Source organism: Monocercomonoides exilis (assembly GCF_001643675.1).
Source record: "Monocercomonoides exilis strain PA203 chromosome Unknown scaffold17-1647472, whole genome shotgun sequence".
NCBI classification, from domain to species: Eukaryota; Preaxostyla; order Oxymonadida; family Polymastigidae; genus Monocercomonoides; species Monocercomonoides exilis.
This window is the reverse complement of record NW_027150562.1, coordinates 655208-679898: the sequence shown is the minus strand read 5'-3', so window position 1 is coordinate 679898 and position 24691 is coordinate 655208. Positions and strand designations below refer to the sequence as shown.

The window sequence follows — 24691 nt, the reverse complement described above, 5'->3', positions numbered from 1 at the left end:
TTTCTCGAATTAAAAAAGTCAAACATTTTTAGCAAGCGTTATTCAAAAAATATATTTCAACACAAGAATTCAGAAATATGATCAAATTAACCTTATAAGTTATATTTGGTGGTTATTTTTTGTAAAAACCTTACACGTAATTGAATAAATGGCTGATAGAACCACACGATCAGTTGCTAGTTTCCGCTCAACTCGTAGCCAACCAAAGGCGACCAAAGAGAGTTTTCAGAAAACTCTTCGCATGCAACAGTTTGTTTATTTATGTTTTAAATTGTTCTTTGAAGCTATCTTTGTTTAGAACTCAAATTGACTTGCTAAAAAAGGAAAATGATGAGCTTAGGCAGAAGTATGAATTTGAAAGTCGTATTCCCCCCAGTACAAAGCCGCGGTCAGTTCAATTTCGTGAACTTCAACAATTGGAACAACAAGGTGTAATCACCCAGCGCAAAATTGAAGATGCAAAAGCAGAAAACGAAGAACTTAAAAATGAAATAAATCAGTTGTCAAGAGCTGTTGCCGAAAAAAGAAAAGAAGTTCGAGGAGTTACATCAACAAAAGAAAGTGATAATGCTCTTGCACTTCAAATTCGAACACTTGAAAATCGTCTAGACCAAGCACTCCTGAGATATAACCAAGCTATAACAGAAAACAAACAACTACGAGAGAAAATTGACAGCATGAGATGTGAAAGAGTAATTTTTGATGGAGTTCACAAAAAAATGGAAAAGAAATTATTCGAGAAAAAGAAACAGATGGCGGACATAATCGAAGAAGCAAATGTTTGCTATGAAGAACGAGCAGCCGCTGATCAGGAGAAGAAATCAATTCAAGAACAACAGAGAGAAGATAGAGCATACTTCGAGCATGAGTCTCAACAATTAGATCAAGAAATAGAAAAATGTGATCAACTTTCTGATTTCTTCCATGTTGGAGGGAACGAAGATGGTTCACCAGAAGAAGACGCTGACCTGTCGAGTGGAGTGGCAGTGACATCACAGGAACAGGCCATCTCGCAGGTGTCACAGGAGAAGATGGCTGCATACGAAGAGGCTCTGTGGAGGATAAAGAATGCAACCGGGATTGACTCGGTGGATGAGCTGGTGACAAGGTATTTGGAGGTGGAGGACCAGATTGTGACAAACAACAACATTGTGGGGGATCTCGAGGTGCAGATTCAGAGGCTTGAGAAAGAGGAGAGAGAGGATCTTGAAAAAGCAGCGGAACTGAGGGAAATTGCTTCAAAGAGAAAAGGCGAATCGAGCAAGCAGAAAGAAGACATTGAAAGGCAGGTGGAAGTCACGAGGAAGCACATCGAGTCATTCAAACAGCAGAAGGACGAGGTGCTGAGCCATATCGCCACACTCTATGCGCCAGTTATGAGACTCTTCCAGAGTGCACAATGTGATGCACCAGACGATGCAAATGCCGAAGGAACCATCACACAAACTAACATTGTGTCGTATTTGGGTATGTATAATATGTTAATGTGGGTTGCAGCAGATATCTTTGCTTTGAAATTACAAACCATTTTTTCTTTTTCTGTTTTTCTTTTTTAATTTCTTATTCATTTTTCTTTACAATTGTATTTTTGTTTAATTCAACGATGATTGTTAATCACTTTTTTCCATTTATTTTTTTTCCCCTACGATTCCAGGCCAAATTGAGCAAAAAACGAATGCATTGCGCTCGGCCTTCTATTCAGCACATCCACAACTTCTGACCATGTCATCTTCAACAAAGTCTCGTTCGACTGCGCACGAATATCCAACCGCTGCTGGCCGAACAGCCACTCCTCGTCTTTCTGGCACACCCACCTCACAAGCACGCATTGATCAGAGCAAAGAGAGCGATGAGAGCCAAGAAGCAGAGGAGCTGCAGCAGAGTCAAGGAGAAGGAGAGTATCAAGGCGAAGGGAATGGCGAAGCAGAAGGTGAAGGAGAAGGAGAGGGAGAAGGAGAGGGCAACTACAGTGCAGAAGGACAGCAGGACATGGCTGAAGATGATGGCCAAGTGAATGACGATTATGGATACAGCGAAAGAGAAGAGCAAGGACAGGAGGAAGCCGAAGGGGCTCAAGCTCAATACAACTAGTGGATCGAATGAATATTTTCAACTTATACTTTTTTAAATTGTTGTTTAATGTTCATTAGATTTAACACGGTTTCTATCATTTTTTGGATTTTATTCTTTTGTTGTTTGTACATTGTTTTCTTATGAACTGCTTGCACGTCACCTTTTATCAAATCTTCAATTCATCTTTCTTTCTGTTTTTTTTGTGTGATGGGATATTTTTCTTACTTGTATTACTACAGTAAATGTGAATATTACAAAATGAAATGTTGTCATAAACAGCTCACTTTTTGTTTTTGTTTTTTTAAAAATGAAGAAGAAAGAAAGAAAAGAAAACCAAAACCAGATTTAATTGTTTCAATGAGGAAATAGAAAGCACTATGTTTTTTTTTTCCTTATAAAACCCAGACAATCGACTGGATATCTCATAAAATGCATTCACATAACAGATGTTAAACTTCATAAAATTTCAGATTGATTCAACTATCAACTTCAAATTTCTTTTTTCTTTTTGTCTCAATCCACAGACTTTGCACTTAATTCAGAGATTATCTGTTTTTCATCAAATTCGCTTTTACAACTTGCACAATTTACAAAACTTTGCCTTTTAAAAAGCGGATGATTATTTCATCCTACATGATGTTGTGTTTCATCATGAAGCACTGAAGCAATTTGAGTCATGAGAGAACTTAGCGCCTTCGTCAAATTCTGAAAAGTTGTTTACATATTATCAATGAAAACAAAAAAAAAAAAACAGGGAAAAAATATTACAAATAAAAAATGAAGAGCAAAAGGAGATTTGAAAAACAATTGAAATTGAAGCAAACATTTATATTATCGATGCCTTTCTTTCCGATTGATCTTTTTTCTATTTTGTCCTCTATTTGCTTCCCTTTTGTAATGATATTATAAATTGACTGATCAAATCTGTCAAGCGCATTAAATATCGATTCAAAAGTTGTTATGAAGCGAAGAACACGAACTGATAACTTCTCGTTTTGGGCATTTGCTAAATTAATATCTTTTCCTGTTTCAGTAGAAGTTGTATCCGTTGATCGAATCCAAGGATCAAATGCAATTCTAAACGATTGAGATGCGGAAACAACAAGATATTTCAAGTTTGACAAAACATCTCTAAGTGTTGAAACAAGAACTTCAAAAGGAACTCCGGTCGAAGATAATTCTTGATTTGATTTTTCAGGAATATAAGTTTTGTTTACTCTAATTTGTTCTTCAATTGAAGATAAAGAGCTGAGAAGATATTGTTCCGTTGGAACAGCAACAAGACCTTTGATTTTTTGAATAACGTCAGGAGGGAAAAGTTGAAGTTTTATTGTTGTCAATGATTTGTTTGCATATTTTTGAGTATTTGGATATTTCCCAAAATGATTTTCAATGAGAAGTCCAAGAAATTCATTGTCTCGCTTCATTACATGATCCAACTCTTCACTTTGTGTAATTTCAAGCGATGATTCCGCCAAATCAAGAAGTAATTCAAAAAATAGCTTCTGTGACTGAATATTCGACAATCCCTGCAGAAGTGCAACATTATCGGTAGTACACATTCCCCATAACGAACATATGTATGTCATTTTTTGATAAGTGCTCCATTTGCTCGATAATGGTATTAAAGTTTGCCAGTGTGGATCTATTACACTCATTAAAAATTCAAGCAATTCCAAGCGAATTTGCGAAGATGACGGTAAATTCCAAGGTTCCACTGACATTATTTCATCAATTCTTGGAAAATTAAACTTGATTAAACGTTGTGACATGTGAAAAATTATTATTTAATTTATATTAAAAATATTATGGTCAGAAATCGCTTTTTCTGTTTTAATGAAGTATATGCAGAGAAGGATAATAATGATTTTCTTAAAACATATCTCTGCCTATTGAAAGACTCATAAAATAATCAATAAAAAACGAGAAATCATTTTTAAAATCCATTCAAAGTCTAAATTTTATGCAAGTCACAAATTTTTAAAAATGTAAATGCATCGAGGTAATAATTAAATTCTGGCCTTTTTCAATTAAAAATAAGTTTTCATGATATCTTCAGAAAATAAAACATTTTACAAATGAAATGTTTTTGAAGTGTCTTTTTGTGTTTGAAATGGATTAATCCCCTTCAGCTAATGTTAAGATGTAGGATGAACTGATGGATCTTGAAGAAGTTGTATAAGAGATATAATTCCATCGGATGTGAAACCTTCTTCAACCAGAGTCAAAATTGCTGCGACGCAATCTTGAGAAAGCTCGTTCCCGAGTAATTCAGAAAATTTATATAAAACTTCAAACATACAAGCAGAAGTTTCTATGTTATTTATGAAAATGCAAGTTATAATATCATACGACTCACTATTTTTGACTTTTCAACGCTATCCATTTCCATCAAATTTTTCAAATATGTTGTAATGGGTTTGCCTTTATTCTTTCAATATTATTCGAGAATTTTGAGATACAAAGAGTAATCAACAATAATTAATAAAATGAAAGAACTAACCATAAGTTTTGTTTATGTCTTTCTCGGATAAAGTATTTATTCTTGAAGAACATGGGATTGCTTTGCTTTTAAGACTTGAAGAATTTAAGCATGCATTCACTTGCTCACCTATTAGACCAATTTCATATCACAACCTTGTTGCTGCTAAGTGTTGGCCTTTGACTCAATTTAATGGAATTGATGCAGATCCGATAAAGGTATTTAATTTACATAAAATCATTCATTATATATGTCATATACGACTATTTATTTCTGATCACTTTTTAAGATTAGCAACAGTGAAAAAGCACAGATTTCAAAGGAGCAAGTTATTCAAGAATTTGAGCCTTTTTCTTTGCTTCTTGCTGATTTTGTTGATGTTAGAAATGCACTATGTGGGATACTGCAAGAATATGAAGCGAGATACTCAACATTTAAGGTTTTATTTTTCTTATGCTGTTTTTTAAATTGATTTCTGTTGATTCAATTAATGTTCTGTTTTCAGGTTGACGAACTTAAAAAGGGATTTATACGAATTTTCAACCTTCACGTGAGACTTCATCTTGTATTAGCATCATTTCAGACACTTAAACTTCTTTGTGGAACAAATATGAGTCTTTTCTCAATTGTCAATCATTCATCGCATCCTTTATCTGAACCGTTTGGAAAATTATTTTATCATTGCATTTATTTGCTTTTTAACTCTTTATTTGCTTCGCTTTTTGCAATCGAGAAGTGTTCTTTCTTTCTTGAGAGATTTCACCTTTCATGATCCAATAGGATTTCTTCAACGTGATTTAAAGAATTTAACAAAACTTGTGGAATCTTCGATGAGCATAACAGATGAAATGATATCTGCGCTATTGGACCCTGAGCAATTGATGTGGGTTGGAGCGCTAGGGACTTACGATGGAGATGAACTTCATTCAACAATTAAGCAATCATGGAATCAAAAATTAGCATCAAGAAAGCGAAGCATCAGGAGAGCGAATAAAGAAGCCAGTAACTCAAACAATGATTCAAGCGCGGGGAACGAATGTGCACAAAGCACAGACACAACAGAAAGAAGCGAAGCGGAAGATGACGAAGAAAGCGAAGACGATATTTCCGACAGCGAGATGGAGGTGATCAGCGAGACGCCGCTGCTCCACATGCAGATGGCTGGCGAAGGGCTGTTCTTTGCAGTGTTTGGCTACCTGATCTGCCCAGACATCCTGCAGCAGACGTCGCAGCTGGACCAAGTGGAGGCCATCCTGTCGACGTTCGTAGCGGTGCCTGTCACCCACGACGACTGCTTCCTCATCCACCAGCCGTTCGAGCAGCTCCTCTCAAACATCAAGCGGAAGGGGCTCAAGATCAACAAGGCCATGCCACAGCGCGCACTCGAAGTAGCTCTGCAGTCTGCCGCCCAGAAGGCGATGACACGGCAGATGCTGCTGGTGGCCACAGGCACGCGGCTCTTCCGCTTTGTCATGGAAGACCCAACACTTCTCTCTACACTCTGTGTGGAAGGCTGCCTGTCTGTGCTGTCATTTGCAGTGACGGAGATTTCCATTTTCTGCGCGCACCAGAACAAGCTGCTGCAGAAGAAAGGGCTGAAGCTGAAGGAGCCGTCGGGTGACGAGTGCTCGCAGATCGCTCGGGTTGTTGAGCTCATCGTCAAGATGAATGACCTGCTGGTGACTGAATCACAGAACATCTCCTTCACCTCCCGCCGAATCCTCGCGTCGCGAGAGACAAAAGCGCTCTCTTTTGTGCTGAGCGACATGGGAAAGAGCTTCGACAGCGCAACGCTGGCTGTCCTGCAGAGCTGCCACCGCATCATCTCCCGTGCCACATCCGATGGAATACTCGATCCAGTCGCTGCTGTTGCTGACGGGCAGGAGAAAAGATGGAATGCGCTGGAGCTCTGCTGGCTGGACACACAGCGGGTGATGCACGACATCACCACCACCGCCTCCAAGCAGCGCTCGTCGATGCACCAGACGTTCTGGCCAATCGTCACGCGGATCATGCGCCTTCTGGTGTGCTCTTCTCCGACGCTCTTCACCCGAAATCTGAACAAGATCGGGATCGGCCTTGCGTTCCGGAACAACCTCCACCACTTTGTGCGTGTCCTGTTCCAGTGCAGCGACAGCCGCCTGGCAGAAGCTGACACGACTGCCTCGTTTGTGGTGCTACCGTCGCTCGTGTTCCCTGTCCGCACACACCTCCACACGCATTCATCGCGTGCTTTCAACGATGAGATGGCGCTGCGATGGACGCAGCTGTTTGTGATGCTGCTGGTGCGCAAAGTCGACCAGCTGCTGCATCTCATCCTGGTCGAGACGATGCTCCGGGAGAAGGAGACGTCGTGGCTTCCGTCTCTTGTCTCAGAACTAGTGGCCTTTGAAGATGACAGGGCAATGGGGAAACAGCAAGGCTCCTCTGCTGCATTGGGCGGCGGAGGCAGTGGAGGAAACGGAGGGATGGGAGCTGGAGGTGGGAGTGGCAGTGGGACACAAAGCGGACTGAGAGCGACGTCTGTGGCTGAGCAGCCAACAGGGCCTGGTTCTGAGTCTGCGTTTTCTCAGCGAGATCGGTTGGACCGTCTGGCTGTGGCGCAGCACTCGCTGACTGTTGTGCTTTCTGCTCTGCTGAAGCTGTCTGGAGAGCCAGGCGAGTCTACATCGATGGCATCCTTTGCGATCAGTGGTGTGGGCGACCCAGACGGCTTCATCCGCGTTCGGCGGCTCCACACGCTGAAAGAACCACCGCCAGCCATCAACGTCACTGCGATGCTTTCCGTGATGCTCCGCCGCTTCATCTCGCGTCTGTTTGTTCATCTTGCCCTTTCGTCAATTGAGACGTTTCCTCCGACTTCTTCTACGCACCTGCGAACCCTCCTGGAAGATTGCCCTGATATTCCTTTTATTCCACACAATGTGCCCTTCGCGATCGCTGCCTCAAACATGCCACAGCAATGCACCACACCCGTTTCTCCTTCAAGCACTCCTTCTCCTTTCTCAGCCACACCAACACTTTCCTCCTCTCAAACGTTAACCTCCACAACTCCCACATCCACTGCAATCGCTGCAACCTCTGCAATCACCACATCACAATCAGAATCCAACTCTCCTTCCTCTCGTTCACATTCTCCATCTCGCACATTCACCACCTCTGCTTCTCCTTTGCTTCCTCCCTCCTCTCTCTCTCATCTCAAAGACGACTCTCTCTTCGCCAACATCGATTATGAATCTGACCGCTCCGCAAACTGGTGGCCGTTCAGCTCAGGACTGTCAATTGATTCACTGCCACGCCCTTATTCTATCTCTTCTTCTCTCCTCTCCACCCCTCCCTCAGCTGCCACAGCCACACAGCATCCTTCATCTGCCTCCTCATTTCAGATCCCGCCAGACGCTGATTGGCCCAACCCGCCTTCAAAAGTGCTGGCGAGCATCACGTCTGCCATCTGCATCGTCAAAAGAGCGCTTCATGCAGCCTATCCGCTTCTGCAGGTCGACGAGATCGCACAGCGTGTGATGCTCAACCTGTGTGTCGTCCCGCAGATGAGCCCGCCTTCGTTCTGCCTCGCTCCTAACTCCCCACTCGGCGCGTGGTTCTACCGCCTTTTCGGTTCAGAGGCGTGTCCTTGGTCGAGCGACGGCTCCGACCAGCTGACTGTTCTTGCTCCACCACCTTTTGCTGTTTCCTCTGCTTCCTCTGCTTCGCAGTGCTCCCAGTTGCTTGAAGGCGATGGGCCTGCTATGGGCTCCCTGGCAGTGCTGTACGGGCGGTGGTTCACGGCGGTGCTGTGTGTGGGGATTTTGGGGTCGCCAGAGCAGCAGACGTTCTTCTCCTGCCAGGAAGGCGGGTTTGTGCGGCCGCCGTGTCCGACCCCAGCCATTCCGCGTGTCCAGCAGCAGATCGTCTTCCGCGCGTCTGCGTCGGAACTGCGTGCAGCGGCGGAGCTTCTGGGGCCCTTTGGCGTGGAGTGTGTGTGCGAGATGATTGAGAAGTATGCTCTGCCTCGTTTTGTCGAGCGGATAATTCTGTGGATCCACACGCACACTGCACAGCTCATGAGCATTGCGGGTATCAGAGGCGAACATTTTGCGTCGGTGATCGAAGAGACGGCTCGGCAGCTGAAGACCAAGGACGCCACGGAGTTTGTGAGCGCACTTGTTGCCATCGGCGCGTCCTGCCATCTCATCGAAGTGCTGAAGCGCAACCTCAGCGCTGTGTTCACTGCACACGCTCCGCTTGTTGCTGACACGCTTCGGGCGATTGCTTCCACATTCACGTCCCCTTCTCCCAAGTGCACACTCACAGAGGCGATAAGGCTGTACTCGCTGGTCTCTCCTTCTTCTGAAGGACTGCCTCCGATCGCTTGCTCAACGCCAGACGTGCTCTCGGATATTTCCCCGCTTGACTCGTCTTTCTTTGCCTTTGTCCATTTCCCTTCTGAGGCGCTTCGGCCGCATCCACACATCTCTCTTCTGTTCCCCTTTGCTGTTCTTCTTGCGCTTTCTGTACCAGCCGTTTGGCTATCGTCGACTTACATACCCAACGCAGATGCGTTTAACAGCAACATCCACTGTGCTGCCCGAGGCATTGTTTATGCAGCATATGCCCTGGGCCCAAGAAAACAGCAGACTACACAAGCAAGAGATCCACTTTCTAATGCACCTTCTTCTTCTTCTTCTTCTTTCTCTCCTGTGCGTGGAGAGCAGGAAAGAGAGGAGGAAGAGAATGGAGTGCTTAGCTTGCTTTCAGACCCAACGACACCGCAGTCGCAGCTTGTTGTTGCGTTCCAGATGCTCTCTCGTGTTACTCTGCTTGGTGCCTGGGAAGATGAGAAGAAAAGTGCTATGCTTGAAAACAAAGTGATATTTTTGGAGAAGTTGTTCGACGATATGCAGTGGATGGGGAGAGACACATATGAAAGGCTGCTTCCTCAATTCTTGGTGAAAATGGCCAAATCTGCGAATTGGAGGCTGGACTCTAAGAGATGATTCAAAAACAGAATGAATTTTAATTTTTTTTCAACTTTTTTATGTAGTTAATGATTTTTGTTCATTTTTTTAACTGTTGATGAAATTTATTATTCTTGCCATTGACTTTCACTTTCCAGTACTTAATATTTCACATTTTTGTGGTTTTTTTTTTTTTTTTTTTTTTTTTTTAAATAATTTTTGTAAAAATTTGGAGTTAAAAACGAATTTTTATTTGACAATACCGCAGTGTCTCGAAATTTTCTTTCTTCTTTTTCTTACTAACTTCATTTTTTTGAATATATTTGATTCCACTTTTTGTGTTATTAAGTTTATTTTTGATGTATTTTGTTTCAATTATTGATTTTTTTTTTAAAAAAACAAACTATTTTAACATAGAAGCATTTTCGTTATCAAAATGTATGTATGTGGTATAAGTGCGATATTTAAGAATTTCCAGATAAATTGAATAAATAGCACTTATTTCAAAAAATTTCAGAAGAAATGGAGATTTATTCTCTTTGTTCAAAATGCAAAATCAATACCAAATATTGACTTATTTTTTGAAATCTTCAGTTAATATATATGATTCATTTTGATTTCACATCAATTCAATCAAATCGTATTGATATTAAATTTTGACTGAAATACTAAAGGCTAAACACCAAAACAATTAAAGATTACATTTAAAATGTTATCTGTCTTTAATCTCTGATGCCAGTGAAATTATAAAACATCAACTCAAGAACTTCTCTTTTAAAAACAATAAATCGATTTCTTGAAAACTGTGAAGTAATCCACAAGGCTGGAATATTGTTTTCCTTTATAGGTTATTCCCTTTATAAAAACAATGATCAATTTGTCATTAAAATTTGGCTGATCCTTTTTGAAATTACACTTTCGTTCGAGTTTTGATCAAAATTTTTATCTCAATGGGATTTTTGTGAAAATTTTCGTTTCTGCAATAACTGCATCATAAATAACGTGTATTAACAGTTTTGTTCAATTTGAAAAAAAATCCCATTGAGATTATAATATTGATCAAAACTCGAATGAAAATATGATTTCAAAAAGGATCAGCCATTTATTATGTTCGTTAATGGGAATAACAAAATAAAAAAATGATTTTCAAATAATTATTATTGAATATTCTGGATTGGAATATTTTGACTACAAAATGAATTGAAAATATGTGTGAAAATCTTTCTTTTTGTGAATAACGAATTTGAAAAAATAGTATGTCGAAAACGTCATGCTTCCTTGGATTGAAAAAATAAAAGCTTAGTCGAGAAAGGAATAACAAGGATGTCATATTTAACCGAGTTCAGTTATCTGAAGCACAATCTGATGTGGGTCAGAATTCTTGCATTTATGAAAAATTCAATTATTTGTTCCACACAATTTCTGCATCGAATAATTGTTATTCTGGCATTCTCATGAAAAATAAAATGTATAAATATTAAAAAGTTGAGGAAAATATTTGAAAGCATTGTGTGGAACAAAATTCACAAAGCAAAAAAAATTCCATCCCATTTTTGATGAGAATATTTAAACACTTCAAACAATATCATGATTTTCGTCTCAAACAGTGGACACACGTCATTGGGCATCTCTATTGTTTTGCCTTTACTGTCTTCAAAAAAAAGTTTTAATATCATGCAGGTTATTCTTTTTGAAAAGTCACAAAATAAAAAAAAAAGCTGGGTTTAATCAAGTTGAACAAATAATGATCATTTTATTGAATTTATTCATTCAACTTTATTATTTAACAAGTCAGATAATTCAAACCTGTTTGATGTGAGAAAATGTGCATCGTGGAAAAATTAGCTGGATGAAAGCTTTAATCTGATAAAAATATTCAATTTTTTTGAATCAAGAAATATAACTTTAATAATTTTTCAATAAACAAATAATGATGCATTCTTTATTTCTGAATGAAAATGAAAATTCCTCGAACAAAAAATTGCTTGGAATCTTCTGCAAACTTTCTTATTCGAAACACTCGATATTTTTTTTATTTCTTCAATTTTTTTACCACTCCAGAATTATCAATAAATTAGATGAGGATGAGAAATTGAAGAAATTGATGAGGATATTCTTTAAAAAAGAAAAATCCATTTGGGGGAAAATATTTCTCTTCAGGCATTTTCAATAAAAAATTGTGCACTTTTCATTGACTTTTTTTATATCAAAAAACACATTAAAAATGATTTCATTTTTCGACATTCGTGAAATGTTGGAAAACTTTGTGTTTTGATTTCAACGATTCCTATTGAAAGATATGTAAATCAAATTTATTTTAAAATCTGAGAAAGTGAAAAATCGTTATGAGTGATGCAATTTTTGTGCTTCGTGAAAAAAAGTTTGAAAGTCCGTATTTTCCCCCATTTGTTCAGCGGAAATTTTTAAATATGACTGTTCGGAAAAATTTGGTGGAAAAGAAAAAAATGTTGAGGAAGATTCGTTATTGTTTGGATTAAAAATAGAAAAAAAGAAATCGTTCTTCCCATTAGCCAAGCAAACATCAAACACATAAATAACATTTTCAAAAGGAATAGTGTGCTTATGATTGCTTATCTGAACTTTATTATTTCTGTTTATCAGTGAACAATAAATACAAATTCAAATGCCCACTCATTAAAGTTTGCACGACCGATAATTGTAATTTTGATCGTGATTAATCCATTTCTATTTTTTTTTAAAGAGTTAGTGATAAGTTTGTTGATAACTGTCTGAATAATAAAGAATCATTCATCCCAAAATAAAATGTTTTCAGATTTAGTGAAAGCATACCATTATTAATTCTAACTGAAAGAAATAACAACATTGAATCAAATGAATCAGAAACAGAAGTTATATTTTTAACTTTATTGGTTGATGATTTTTTTTTTCCAACAAATAGTGAAACGAATGGAGTCTTTTTTAACGAATTTTCACCACAGTTTACAAAACAAACAAACAAGCGAACAAACAAAAAATAAATAAATAAATAAATAAATAAATAAAAATAAAAATCAGAATATGATTAAGATATTTATTTTCAAAAATCAACATTTTACTCATTTTTGATACACTTTATTTTCATAAAAACAAAAAACAATCATTATTTTTGTTCGACTGTATTTCAAATCAAAACATTTTACAACAGAAACAATATATATATATATATTTTACTTCTGAATCTGACTATATGCCAAAAATAAGAAAGAAGAAAAGAAAAAAATCGATAATAATAAAGAATTTGCAAAAAACTAATTTATGTGTTCAAGAAAGGAAGAAAACAATATTTCACAGAAAAAATTATATTCACAAAGAAAAAATTGTTCATATTTAATGGCTTCAGAATATTATTCTTAACAAAAAAAGAAATTTACTGATTTTTTTATAAGCACCCTAACTTTATATATTTTGACATTTTTTTGATCCTTCACTTATTGATTTGAAAAGGAGGAATTTTGTTTGTCACATATATTTAATAACATTTAATGTTGTATTTCGGGCTTTCTCTATTTCATTGCTTTACACAGTTTTTTAACAAAAGTTCTAATAATTTATTGAATTCAAGATTTTGAAATAATGAACGATCAATTAGGTAAACAAAAGTGTTCACGTAAAGATTATGTATGAATGGAGTTGATGTTTTGAAAAGTTTTTATTTCAAATATGCTTTCAAAGGCCATATTCTCAGAGTTTTATAGAAATATGCTTTCTTCTGGAAATGAAGAAGAATTAAAAAAAAATTGGAGTGAAGTGCATTCAAGCTTAACAACGAGTATGTCACTATTTATTGAATTAATGAATTTAATCTATAATCACAAAAATATTTTCAATTTTTTTAAAAGTTCCTCCTTATATGTTTTTCGAAAGCGGATTTTTACAAATTTTTAAAAATATTATTTCAGACAGTTCATCGATTTCTTTAAAGGTCTATCTAAAATCTTTTTCCTCACATTTTCCATATGTTTGTCGTTTTTTGGTTCACAAAAATAATAGGAAGCTGCATTTTCTTCTTTTTGTGAAATAATATATGCAGAACATCAAAAGAATCAACCTCTTTACATGTTTCCTATCATTTATTTACGGACATGCGCGAAAATTCTTGAAGTTTGCAGTAATTAGTGTTAATTGACCTTTCTTGATCGAAGTTTTTCTAAAAAAGGATTTGGCCTTGTTTAAGCAAGCTTTTGAAAGAATCAAAGAATTTGTTGATAATTATAAAGATTCAAAAGACTTTAAATCTCTGGATTACCCCCCGTTTCACAATGCATTTTCCGAAGTGATCCTCGAAAGCGGTTTGATGAGCTCCCTGCGCCGCCTTCTGCATCGTGCAAGGCAAAAGAACAATCCGTATTCCGGGATTGGTTTGAATAACGTGTTGAGTGTCGTAGAATCGCTTATCAAACGGAACATTGACCCTTCACTGCTTGCGCCTTTGGCTGAGCCCATGCAGCTTATTGCCACTGAGGAACCAGACGAAACAACAAAGAATTACGCAATTAAGTTGATCAACGAAAACCCCACACTCAGTCCTTCGTATCTGGAGTTAATCGCTAAGAGGGACTTCTCTGCTGATGCATCGAAAAGCGATTTTTCCACTACTCCCACCACCACAACCACCACCACTACTGCTGCTACTGCTGCTTCTTCTCCTGTTGCCAGCGGAGGCAGCAACTCCCTCCAGGTCTTCTCTCCACCTCCTCAAATTTCCCCTCAACTTCCTCCTCCGATTCGCCCTTCGCTCCCCCCTCCGCTTCCCTCTCAGCCTACCCAGCCGTCATTCTCTGTTAACCAACCACAAGGGAACAGAATCACCAGCCTTGTAATACTTCCACCTCCGCCTCATTCACTGCCATCACCAGACGAGCGCTTTGGCCGTTCTCCTTCTTCAGCTGTTGTTGCTGTTGCTGCTGCTGCCACTTCTGAAGGGAAATGCCCTCCTTCTAACTCCTCTGCTTCCCCCTTTTCTTCTCCTTCTTATTCTCCCTCTTATTCTCCCCTTTCTTCTCCCTCTTATTCTCTTTCACCCCAAGATCAATCACACCCAACAAGCTATATGAATAATCTAACAGCTTCATTTGCTGTGCATCCAGCAGCGTCTCCATCTAATAGCTCATCATCTCTGCCACCGTTTCCGTCTCCTTCTCCTCTTCCTTCTTCTTCTGCTGTTATTACCATTCCACCACCACCTCCTTCTTCTTTACAGCCTGCTTCTTCTCCTTCTCCTTCTTCATTGAAGAGCATTATCCCAACATTCACACCGCCCCCGCCTTCTTCTTCTCTTTCTTCTCCTTCACCTTCATTTAATTCCACATTTACTCCGTTCACTCCTCCATCCAATTCTTCATTTGCTGCTAATAATCCTTTATCAAGCCCTTCCACTTCTCCCTCTCCCACTCACTCTCCCTCTTCTCCTTCTCCTTCTTCCTCTTCCTCTCCTTCCTCCTCCTCTTCTTCCTCTTCCTCTTCCAGATTCACTTCTGATGCGTATCCACGCAAGCAGCCACTGTTTCCCAACACACCCTCCTATCCAAGAATCATCACACAGGCCAGTCTCACCACAGCCACACACGACCAACAAGGAGAAGACGATCACAATACATCTTCTAATCCCTCAGAGAATGCTCCATTCCAAATGCAGAATCAGACACAGACGCAGACACAGACACAGTTGCAGCCTCAATCTCAATCTCAATCTCAGTCTCAATCATCATCATCATCACCATCACAGACACAGACACAGACACAGCCACAATCCCAGCCAGAATCTCAGTCACAGCTCCAGCTTCAGTCTCAATCTCAATCTCAGCCACAGCCACAGGCAGAGCAGCAGATGCAGCCAAAGACAGAGGCAGCAGTGCCAAGTGCTTCTGCATCGTCTTCGTCGTCGTCATCATCATCATCAACATCAGAAAAAGAAGATGCAGCAGCAGCAGCAGCAACAACAAAAACAGTGTCAACGGTAGTTTCTTCTTCCTCTCGTTCTCGTTCTCCTTCTCCTTCTTCCTCTTCCTCTTCTTTTCCATCTTCTTATTCTTCCTCTCTTTCCTCTTCCTCTTCCTCTTCTTCCTCCTCCTTCTCTTCCCCCTCCTCTTCCTCCTCTTCTTCTTTCAATTCTTATTCTTCCTCTGATTCCTCTATCGATGTATACAGATGTCCGTACTGCCGAATGCCCTTTGACGACATTGATTGTTTCTGGGAGCACATCTTCAACGTTCCAGAGCATTATAAAAGAGCCTGCCGTGTTCAGAGCATAGGATTGAATATAGCGCCAGTACTTGATGAGATGTCAGTAAGCCTGTATCGCCAGCAGCAGCAGCTGCTGCTGCAGAATAAGAAGGATGACGACTTCTTCTTCTATTCGGAAGATTTGGAAGATGTGTGGGGGGGAAAGAAGGAAGATGAGAAGGAGAAGGAGAGTGAAAAGAAAGCAGTTGCTAAAGAGTCTTTGACAAGGGCTTCTTCTTCTTCTTCTTCTTCTTATTCCTCTTCTTCCTCTTATTCTTCCCCTTCAGCATCAGCATCAGCATCAGCATCAGCATCTGCCTCTTCCTCTTCCTCTTCTTCTGCTCCTGCTCAGTCTTCGCCGCTTCGCTTTTCGCTGACAGCAGCTCAGGACTCCCCCACACTCAACACAGAATCTTCTCTTTCTTCTAATGCCTCGGAGAAATTTGAGCTTTCTTCGGAGAAATTATCCAATTCTCCGTCGCCAGTTCAAGTTCAAATTCCAGCTCCAGTTCCGGTGAACACACTGGGAGATAAGAAAGAGCCATCTTCTGTGTCTTCGTCGTTGTCTCAATCACCTCCACCTCCACAACTGTCTTCATCTTCGTCGTCATCATCATCATCATCATCTTCTTCTTCTACTTCTTCGTCATCTTCTACTAATTCTTCTTCCTCTTTCTCATTTTTCTCTTCTCTTTCTTCCTTATCATCATCATCATCATCATCATCATCACAACCATCATCATCATCATCATTGTCATCATCATCATCACCAAAATCAACATCATCATCATTTTCATTGTCTTCATCGTCATCATCAATATCTTCATCACCCTCACAAGTAAACCCCTCCTCTGTTTCCTCTTCCGCATCGTCTCTTCTTGGCAAGTCCATCTACAATATGCATTCATCATCGATATCACGAATGCTGTCAGCAACTGCCCCTGCGTTTGTTCCATCTTCTGCTTCATTGTCTTTGTCTTTGTCATCTGCGTTGCCTTCTTCTTCTTCTTCTTCTTCTTCTTCATCTTTTTCATCATCTTCTTCTTCATCTTTATCATCATCTAATTCATCATCATCACCATCATCTTCTTCATCTCCTTCTCCTCCACCACCGTCATTGTCTTCTTCCACTTCTTCTTCTTTTTCAACTTACTCAACCCCAACTCATATTTCTTCTACTTATTCTACTCCAATTCATTCTTCTTCTTCTTCTTCTCCTTCTCCTTCTTCTTCTTCTTCTTCCTCTTCTTCTTCTTCTCCTTCTTCTTCTCCTTCTTCTTCTTCCTCTTCTTCCTCTTCAACTTATTTTTCTTCTTCTTCTTCAACAATTTCAGCTGATACTTATTCTACTCCAATTCTTTCTTCTTCTTCTTCTTCTTCTTCTTCTATTCCTTCTTCTTCTTCCTCTTCTTCTTCTTTTTCTTCTCCCTCTTCTTCTTCCTTTTCCTCCTCCTTTTCTTCTCCTCCTCCATCTTCCTCTTCCTCTTCCTTTTCTCCTCCTCCTCCTCTTCCTTCATCATCATCATCATCATCATCATCATCATCTTCTTCTTCTTCTTCTTCATCTTCATCTTCTTCATCTTCTTTTATATCATGCCCTCTTTCTTCTTCTCCCCCCTTCCTCTCCATCACATCCACCATCCCCTCTTCTTCTTCCTCTTCTTCTTCCTCTTCTTCCTCCTCCTCCTCCTCTTCTTCTATTTCTTCTATTTCTTCTTCTTCTCCTCCTCTTCTGTCAACCATCTCTGCTATTCCTAACATCCCCATCACTCATCAAATCTCCAATGAGAAAGAAAGAGAAGAAAGAGAAGAAAAAGAAAAAGAAAAAGAAAGAGAAGAAGAAAAAGAAGGAAAAAATGATAATGACAAAGAAGAAGAAGAAGAAGAAGAAGAAGAAGACTCCACAAAACCCCATCCCGTCCACGACCCATCCCGCTTCCCCAGCCAAATCCCTTCCTTTGCCACATTCCAGCCTTCTTCTTTGTTTTTGGGTGCTTCTGACATTGTTTCCCCTTTATCACACATCGGTGCTCTGTCCTACAATTGCTCTGAGCCCTTCCAGGGGTCACCTGTTTTGCCTGCTTTCCCTTCAATACCTTCGATGCCTTCCACGCCTGCTGCAGATTCTACGGGCACTTCTCCATTAACTCCCTCTGGGGCTTCCATATCTTCTGTAATGTCGATGAATATTATGAATGCTATGAATCCTATACCTTCTGCATCTTCTGCATCCACAATGCCTTCTATGTCTTCAATGCCTTCTATGTCTGCTTTGACTGCTATGCCCCCTCCTGGTCTGAATGCAGATGACACTCAGCAGAACACCAACACAGAAAGTGATAACGAGCCAGCCAGCTGCGGCAGCCAGCCAGAGGACGCCTCCACATCTCAGCAGAGTGGGGCTGGGCCGCAGAACCAGGAAATGCTGAAACTTGCGCTTTTGCCACTGAGGAGAAGCAATTCGGATACTAAAGAGAACAAAGAGAAACGCAAAATAAACGAGAATTGCGAAGAAAAAAATGAGATTGAAGAAAAAGTGAGTGCATTAATGCATTCAGATTTTTGATGGAGTAAACGCTTTTCTATTTTCAATTTCATTTCATTACATTTTAAATTTTCATTTCATTTTTAAATTAATCATTTTTTATTATAAATTTTTTTTATTTTTATTTTATTTTTAAAATACTAAAAGTTGATTTTGCATAAATCACTTTTTAAATTTTGAAAAGGAACACTTTTCTTTTTTTCTTTTGAGTTTATTTGAATTCATTTATGTATTGTATGGCTTTCAACATTCAATTTTTCAAGTTTCGATGATAAAAAATATTACTTATGGGGATAAATAAGTATTTTGCTCTGAAAAAATGGAAGAAACTGTCGAGGACGAATCAATCGTCAATGACAGCTCGCTTTCAGTATATTATAAACTGGATGTTTGGATTCTTTCTCTTTATTCTTGCATTATTTATTGAAAAATCTTTATTCAAATCGGATGTGTAAAAAATATCAAAACAAAACCTTTTGACTTTTATTTACAAACTATTTCAATGAACATAGCCCCATGAGATTCCTTTATTAATCAATTCACTCCAAACCCGAGAAGAGGATAGAAAGCAAACACTTCAATCTCTATGCATTTACGCCCTTTGTAGTATGCTGTGATTATTAAAATAGATTGATGCCATGTTATTAATAATTTTGCTTTGATTTGTAGAAAAAGAGTGCATTCAATCGATGGTCAATGCCGGGATCTTGACTGCAATTTCTGAAGTTTTGAAATCTCAACCTCCACACGAGATTCAGGTATCCAACGCTAAAATAATTTTGGTTTTTTTAACTCTTTTTATGATTGTGCTTTTTTGTTAATTTATAGGAATCTTGCTCAGATTTAATGCGTTTGATAACAAATCACGTGCAAATGGGAACAATTGGTTTTCCTGTGTCAACAATAATTGTGCCACTTTTATCTCTTCTCGAATCATCAAAGCCAACAATTTCTACGTCTGCTAAAATGTCTTTATTGGCTTTGATTCCGACAATGCAAGAGCCTGCTCAAGTTCATCCAACTCACATTCTTCGACCTCATATAAAGCAAACTTCATATTCAGCAACTGTCGCACCTCCACCGGAAATCATTGTTTCTAAAACAGGCTTTTCCGCGTTTTCAACAGCCAGTCCGACGTACACGATTGGAGCGTCGACAGATGTCTGTGACTGCATCTGCCGGAGCGGCTTTGTTGATCGTGTCCCGCTGATTCTGAACCCGTCCATCCAGCCCTTCGTGCTGTTCACCACGCAATACTCGTCGAGCGCCTCTTCGTCGAACTACTACAACGACAACTGGCCGATGCACGTGCAGATTGGCGTGGTGGAGATTCTGACAGCTGCGGTGTGCTGTGACTACGACACAGTGGAGAAGCGGCTGAAGGTGAACGGTCTGCGCGACCGGATGCTGAATGCGCTGCTGTATGCGATTGAAAAGACCACACCGAAGAGAGGCAGAGAAATGAGCAGGAGGGCGGCGATGCTGGAAGAGAAGAAGAAGAAGAAGAAAGAGAAGAAGCGAGAGAAAAAGGAAAAGAAGAAGAAGAAGAAGAAGGGGGATGATGATGATTCTTCGTCTTCTTCGGATCTATCTTCCTCATCTTCTTCCTCCGACGATAGCTCATTGAACGGCGATGCGAGCAAGAAGAAGCTGGAAGAGGAAGAGGAGGAAGACGACGACGATGACGAAGAGTTTGATCCGTGGCTGCGCAGCAAGAAGCGTGCGGACAGAGCACAGCTGAACAAGCTGGCAGCAGGTCTGCTGCATTTGTTGCGGTCGAAGATGGTCATGTCGAAAGGGAGGATGGTTGCCCCGGCGTCTGTGACGCTCGGCTCGCTGGTGAAGCACGGCGACGCCGACGACGAGCGGGACGTGTTCAAAGACTACCTCAAGGCATACAGGGCAGCGCAGTTCAAAACAGTCCGCGCTCCTTCTTCCTCGTCGTCTTCGTCGCAGCGGGGAAGCTTTTCAGGGCTGGGGCGGTCGTCTTCTGTGTCAGGCTCCTCTGCATCGCAGGAGGCAGACCTCGAGTTCGGGTCGACGATGCGTATCACTGCTCTTCCCAGCGCCTCTTCGCCTGCCTCTTCGACCGCGTCGCCGTCACCCCCGCGGTACGAAAAGGGCAAAAGAGGGTCGATTTCGCACTCTCCCCTTACGCGCTCCAGCACGATGTCTGCATTGGGAGGAGGAGGAGGAGGGTCAGGCAGTGGGAAGGGGACGCTCAACAGATCGGCCTCTGTCTCGTCTACATCGCCAGCCCCGACGCCTCCGAAGCACTCGTCGCAGAGGCTGATTGTGGAGCTGGCACCGGAGACGATTGATCTGGTTGCGCAGCAGAAGTCGATGAAGAGGAAAGGGTCGACAATGAGGAGCGCACGCACGATGCCGCCTGTGCAGCACTTTGCGAACTTTGATAATATAAGTATGAATTTTATTTATTTATTTATTTATTTATTTATTTTTGTTGTTTGTATTGGATGTGATTAAATGTGTTTTAACAATATTTATTGATTTTCTTTTCTGTTCTTTTTCTGTTTGTTTTTAATTTTTTATTTAAATGTAACAGCGAAAGAGGTGGATGTCAAGAAGCTTTCATTCAAGACGCCCAGTGGAATAAAATGCGACATCAAGCAGAATGTTGTAACAGCCATCAAAACGAACCCAACCACAATTCTTATTGACAAAGTGATCAACGAAGGCGTCTGGGTGTGCGAGTTTATATTTAGCCAGACGCAAAAACAAGCAAGTGTGTTCTTTCTGTTATTCACAGAAATTTCATTGACAAATTTATTATTCACATAAAAAAAAACATGAAAAAAAAAACATGAAAAAAAAACATGAAAAAAAACATTAACATTAATAGCATTTGGCTTTGGAGATGCCAGCTTTAAACCTCCGTCAGATTATAGGCCTGGAAGAGATTTTCATTCGTGCGGTTATTATTTGGCTGAGTATGTAACAATTTCGAGTATTAACTAACCTCAATTTCAATTTTTTTTTTTTTTTTTTTATATTATTATTATTATTATTATTATTATTATTATTATTAATTTTTAAATTTATATTCTTGTTAACGAACCTTTCCTTCTTTTCCTTCTTTTCCTTCTTTTCCTTCTTTTCCTTCTTTTCCTTCTTTTCCTTCTTTTCCTTCTTTTCCTTCTTTTCCTTCTTTTCCTTCTTTTCCTTCTTTTCCTTCTTTTTCTTCTTTTTCTTCATTTCTTGCTTTTCTTTCTTGCTTATCTTTTTTTAGCAACTCTCCCATCCGTCAAGATGGAATATGGGCTCTTAACAATGGAACTTGGAATGATGGAGACACAGTCTCAATTGAGGTTGATATGACTGTGAAGCCAAGAGTGGCTCATTTCTTCTTAAATGGGCTTCAGGCAAAGGGAACCATACTCAACATCCCAAAGGAAATTAAATTTATGGTTTGGAGTTCTTTAGTTATATATATTATGTGAGGAGTTAAAATATTCTATTTTTCTTTCTTTTCTTTTCTTTTTTTTTCTTTTTCTTTTTCTTTTTCTTTTTTTTTAATTCTCTATTATCATCTATTCTATTCTATTTCATGGATATAACAAAATACACTTATTTATTGAACAATTTTATTTATTTATTTATTTATTTATTTATTTATTTATTTATTTATTTATTTTTTAACACTCACTTTGCTGTGTAGGCGCTCTTGGGAATACCAGGAGCTTCTTTTGAAGTGTCTCGACTTGCAAAGCTCGAACTGACAAACGCCATGCCACTTCCTCAAGAAGTTAAAATGAAATGGTCCATAAACAAAACTATTGCACCAATAACATAACTTCTTTTTCATGAAACTCTAAATTAATAAATTTTTAAATGTTCTCTGCTTTTTTAATTTAAAGTTGTTTTAACATTTGCTTTGTCATATCACACTGTTTTATTATTTAGGTTTTTTTTTTTACCATCTTTGTATTACATTTTTACTTATTTATAGGTTTATATCGATTAATCATATGATTTATTTTTGATATTCCCTTAATGTTAAAATTTGAATATAATACTTAATATTTTCGTTCATAAACAAATATTTTCCACAAAATATCGTTTCGATGACAATTATTGAAAAAGACTATGGAACACTAGAACAAAAATCGTTTATTATGAACGTTAATTCTAACATTAATCAATATATTGATAATGTCATTCTTGCAGATGACAAAAACTACTATAAAAAAAGTAATTCATTCGAAAAAGATCTTCACGATGATCAAGATAATGAACAAACATTTCGCATTGCTCATTATAATCACGGCTCGTTGACTTCTCTTTTAAAAGAAAAGCTGTTCTCGCTGACAGAAGATAACATGAAAAAGATATATCTTCAAGCATCTCGTGGTTGGAATCAATTGGAAAAGAAAAACGAACTTTTTGGATTTTTGGATTCTCAATATTTTATTGTTTTTCTTGATAATCATTCCTCAGAAGTATCTTCTTCAGCAACACCATCAAGTTCAAAAACTACTTCTTTGCATTCTACGCAACAAATAGGCCCCATTGTTGCATTTGTTCATTTTCGTATCATTGTTGAAAACAAAAATATCGTACTTTATTTGTTTGAAACTTATTTTTTTCATTTTTTATTAAACGTTTGAATTAGATACGAGATACAAATTGATGCACAATTTCAGAGATGCGGAATTGGAAGAAAGTTGATACAGGTTTTGTATTATAAAAAATTGTCGATGTTTATTTTAATTCTTACAGTTATTAATAGAAATCGGGAAACATTTTGCTGTGCACAAAATTATGCTTACTGTAAATAACGGTTTGTTAATTTAAGTTATTATTTTTAAAATTTGACTTTTCATCAAACTTACATTTTTTAAAAAGACAATCTGTTGGCAAAAAAATTTTATGAATCTTTGGGATTTGACATTGATCCATTTCATTATGGAGAAACGGATTCTGAACATGAAGAAAAAGAAAAGCAATTTCAAAAGAGTACTGAAAAAGATAGAAAGAACAAAAGACTTGAAGATACAGATCTGGGTGATGAAGATGCATTTGAAAAAGAAAAAGAGGAAGAGAAAGAAGAGAAAGAAGAAGAAGAAGAAGAAGAGGAGGAGGAGGAAGAGGAAGAAGAAGAAGAGGAAGAAGATTATTTAATTCTTTCATTAAAGATATGAACTTCATTGTTAATATTTGTGAAGATGCTTGCAAATGAATAATCATATTTTTTTGAAATTGAAGCTTAAAGTTTTGAAACTTTAATAATACTGAATGAACATGAATTCATTTTAAGTATTAATTTATTCTTTTTATGAAAAACAAATGAAGGCTCAACATTGCAATATATTCTTATCAGAACTTTTTAATTTATGAAAAGATGATTTGGATATATCTCATTTTCCTGTTTTCACAAATGAGTGTTATTCGTTGTGCTTATCATGGAGGAAAACTTCTTTTTCTTTTCTTTTCTTTTCTTTTCTTTTCTTTTCTTTTCTTTTCTTTTCTTTTCTTTTCTTTTCTTTTCTTTTCTTTTCTTTTCTTTTCTTTTTCTTTTCTTTTCTTTTCTTTTCTTTTCTTTTCTTTTCTTTCATTCATTCATTCATTCTTTTTTTTTGCTTGATATGAAAAACAATATCGGGATTCATTGCTCTGTGGAGATTTTGTCTTCTAAGTATTTTTCATTTTTGGATTTGAAATGCAAATGAACATCAAGTTTAGAACTTGAGGCAAATGTTATATGGTTTTGATCAATGCTCTTTTTCTTTTGTTTTTGGTTCTGTTATTTCTTTTTTGGGTTAAAAAAAAAAAAAAAAAAAAAACGAAATATTTGAATAAAAACCTAAAAAGTTTTTATTCAAATATTTTTGTCAAGAAATAGTTTATAAATTTTCGATCAAATGGATTGATTCTTTTATTTTCAATGTTTTCTTTTTGCAGAGTTTAGACGGAACTTTTTGCTTTTTGTTGGATGAATTATCATCTTTCTGATAATACCTTCTCGCTAAAGACATGTTTCAAAAATATTTCTTAAACGAATATTTTTAACAAATATTTCGACAATGATAATGTGTGTGAATTTAATGATTCCCAAACTTGCATTATTCTATTTCCTCTCGTAAAAAGCTTCGAAATAAAAACGAATAAACAAAGTTAAAAACCATGCAGCAAGCACATATATGCATGTTTGTTGTATTTGTATGAAATGCATAATTATCTTCCAAAAGACCACAAGTCCTGAAAGATTCAATCCACTGCTCAAGTAAATCTTCCAACAATATATTCCACATTCAATTTGCTTTTCACTCCATTCCTTGAACAATCTCTTCATTTTCACCTTCCAACTGAACTCTTCAAAAGAAAAAATTGCACAAATTTCTTTTTCAAATGCCTCAAAGCATCCAGACCGTT

The 24691-nt window shown here is 38.2% G+C and overlaps 6 protein-coding genes across 6 annotated transcripts; 5 read left to right on the top strand and 1 right to left on the bottom strand.

Annotated features, from left to right (window-relative positions):
• Positions 1-96: 96 nt before the first annotated feature.
• Positions 97-2354, top strand: MONOS_568 (putative flagellar outer dynein arm-docking complex protein 1). Its single transcript, XM_067875850.1, has 3 exons — positions 97-249; positions 299-1467; positions 1655-2354. The coding sequence occupies exons 1-3, from the start codon at positions 149-151 to the stop codon at positions 2089-2091; spliced, it is 1707 nt and encodes a 568-aa protein (XP_067729202.1). The 5' UTR covers positions 97-148; the 3' UTR covers positions 2092-2354.
• MONOS_569 (uncharacterized protein) lies at positions 2313-3883 on the bottom strand. The gene is made up of 2 exons (XM_067875861.1): positions 2898-3883; positions 2313-2778 (listed from the first exon to the last, which is right to left on the bottom strand). The coding sequence occupies exons 1-2, from the start codon at positions 3843-3845 to the stop codon at positions 2698-2700; spliced, it is 1029 nt and encodes a 342-aa protein (XP_067729201.1). The 5' UTR covers positions 3846-3883; the 3' UTR covers positions 2313-2697.
• A 707-nt stretch (positions 3884-4590) lies between these two features.
• On the top strand, positions 4591-9549 carry MONOS_570 (putative Membrane-associated apoptosis protein; the record flags this gene model as incomplete). Its single annotated transcript, XM_067875873.1, has 4 exons — positions 4591-4773; positions 4845-4994; positions 5061-5215; positions 5292-9549. 4 exons carry the CDS (start codon positions 4591-4593, stop codon positions 9547-9549), a joined length of 4746 nt encoding a protein of 1581 aa, XP_067729200.1.
• A 3555-nt stretch (positions 9550-13104) lies between these two features.
• MONOS_571fu572 (uncharacterized protein) lies at positions 13105-18407 on the top strand (the record flags this gene model as incomplete). Its single annotated transcript, XM_067875893.1, has 5 exons — positions 13105-13149; positions 13204-13300; positions 13371-13453; positions 13522-13632; positions 13688-18407. The coding sequence occupies 5 exons, from the start codon at positions 13105-13107 to the stop codon at positions 18317-18319; spliced, it is 4968 nt and encodes a 1655-aa protein (XP_067729199.1). The 3' UTR covers positions 18320-18407.
• A 210-nt stretch (positions 18408-18617) lies between these two features.
• MONOS_573 (uncharacterized protein) lies at positions 18618-22337 on the top strand (the record flags this gene model as incomplete). The annotated part of the gene is made up of 8 exons (XM_067875904.1): positions 18618-18686; positions 18811-18904; positions 18968-19056; positions 19127-20720; positions 20865-21044; positions 21162-21249; positions 21549-21726; positions 21978-22337. The coding sequence occupies 8 exons, from the start codon at positions 18618-18620 to the stop codon at positions 22110-22112; spliced, it is 2427 nt and encodes an 808-aa protein (XP_067729198.1). The 3' UTR covers positions 22113-22337.
• Positions 22312-23460, top strand: MONOS_574 (putative acyl-CoA N-acyltransferase; the record flags this gene model as incomplete). The annotated part of the gene is made up of 4 exons (XM_067875915.1): positions 22312-22886; positions 22932-22992; positions 23039-23099; positions 23165-23460. The coding sequence occupies exons 1-4, from the start codon at positions 22384-22386 to the stop codon at positions 23458-23460; spliced, it is 921 nt and encodes a 306-aa protein (XP_067729197.1). The 5' UTR covers positions 22312-22383.
• Positions 23461-24691: the final 1231 nt, after the last annotated feature.

What these genes read in the sequence shown, in the direction of transcription:
- MONOS_568 (XM_067875850.1), top strand. Translation starts at nt 149, where the DNA reads ATGGCTGATAGAACCACACGATCAGTTGCTAGTTTCCGCTCAACTCGT. An exon ending in AAAACTCTTCGCATGCAACA is followed by an intron (nt 250 to 298) that starts GTTTGTTTATTT and finishes ATCTTTGTTTAG; the next exon opens with AACTCAAATTGACTTGCTAA. An exon ending in TAACATTGTGTCGTATTTGG is followed by an intron (nt 1,468 to 1,654) that starts GTATGTATAATA and finishes CTACGATTCCAG; the next exon opens with GCCAAATTGAGCAAAAAACG.
- MONOS_569 (XM_067875861.1), bottom strand. Translation starts at nt 3,845, where the DNA reads ATGTCACAACGTTTAATCAAGTTTAATTTTCCAAGAATTGATGAAATA. An exon ending in AAGGCATCGATAATATAAAT is followed by an intron (nt 2,779 to 2,897) that starts GTTTGCTTCAAT and finishes ACAACTTTTCAG; the next exon opens with AATTTGACGAAGGCGCTAAG.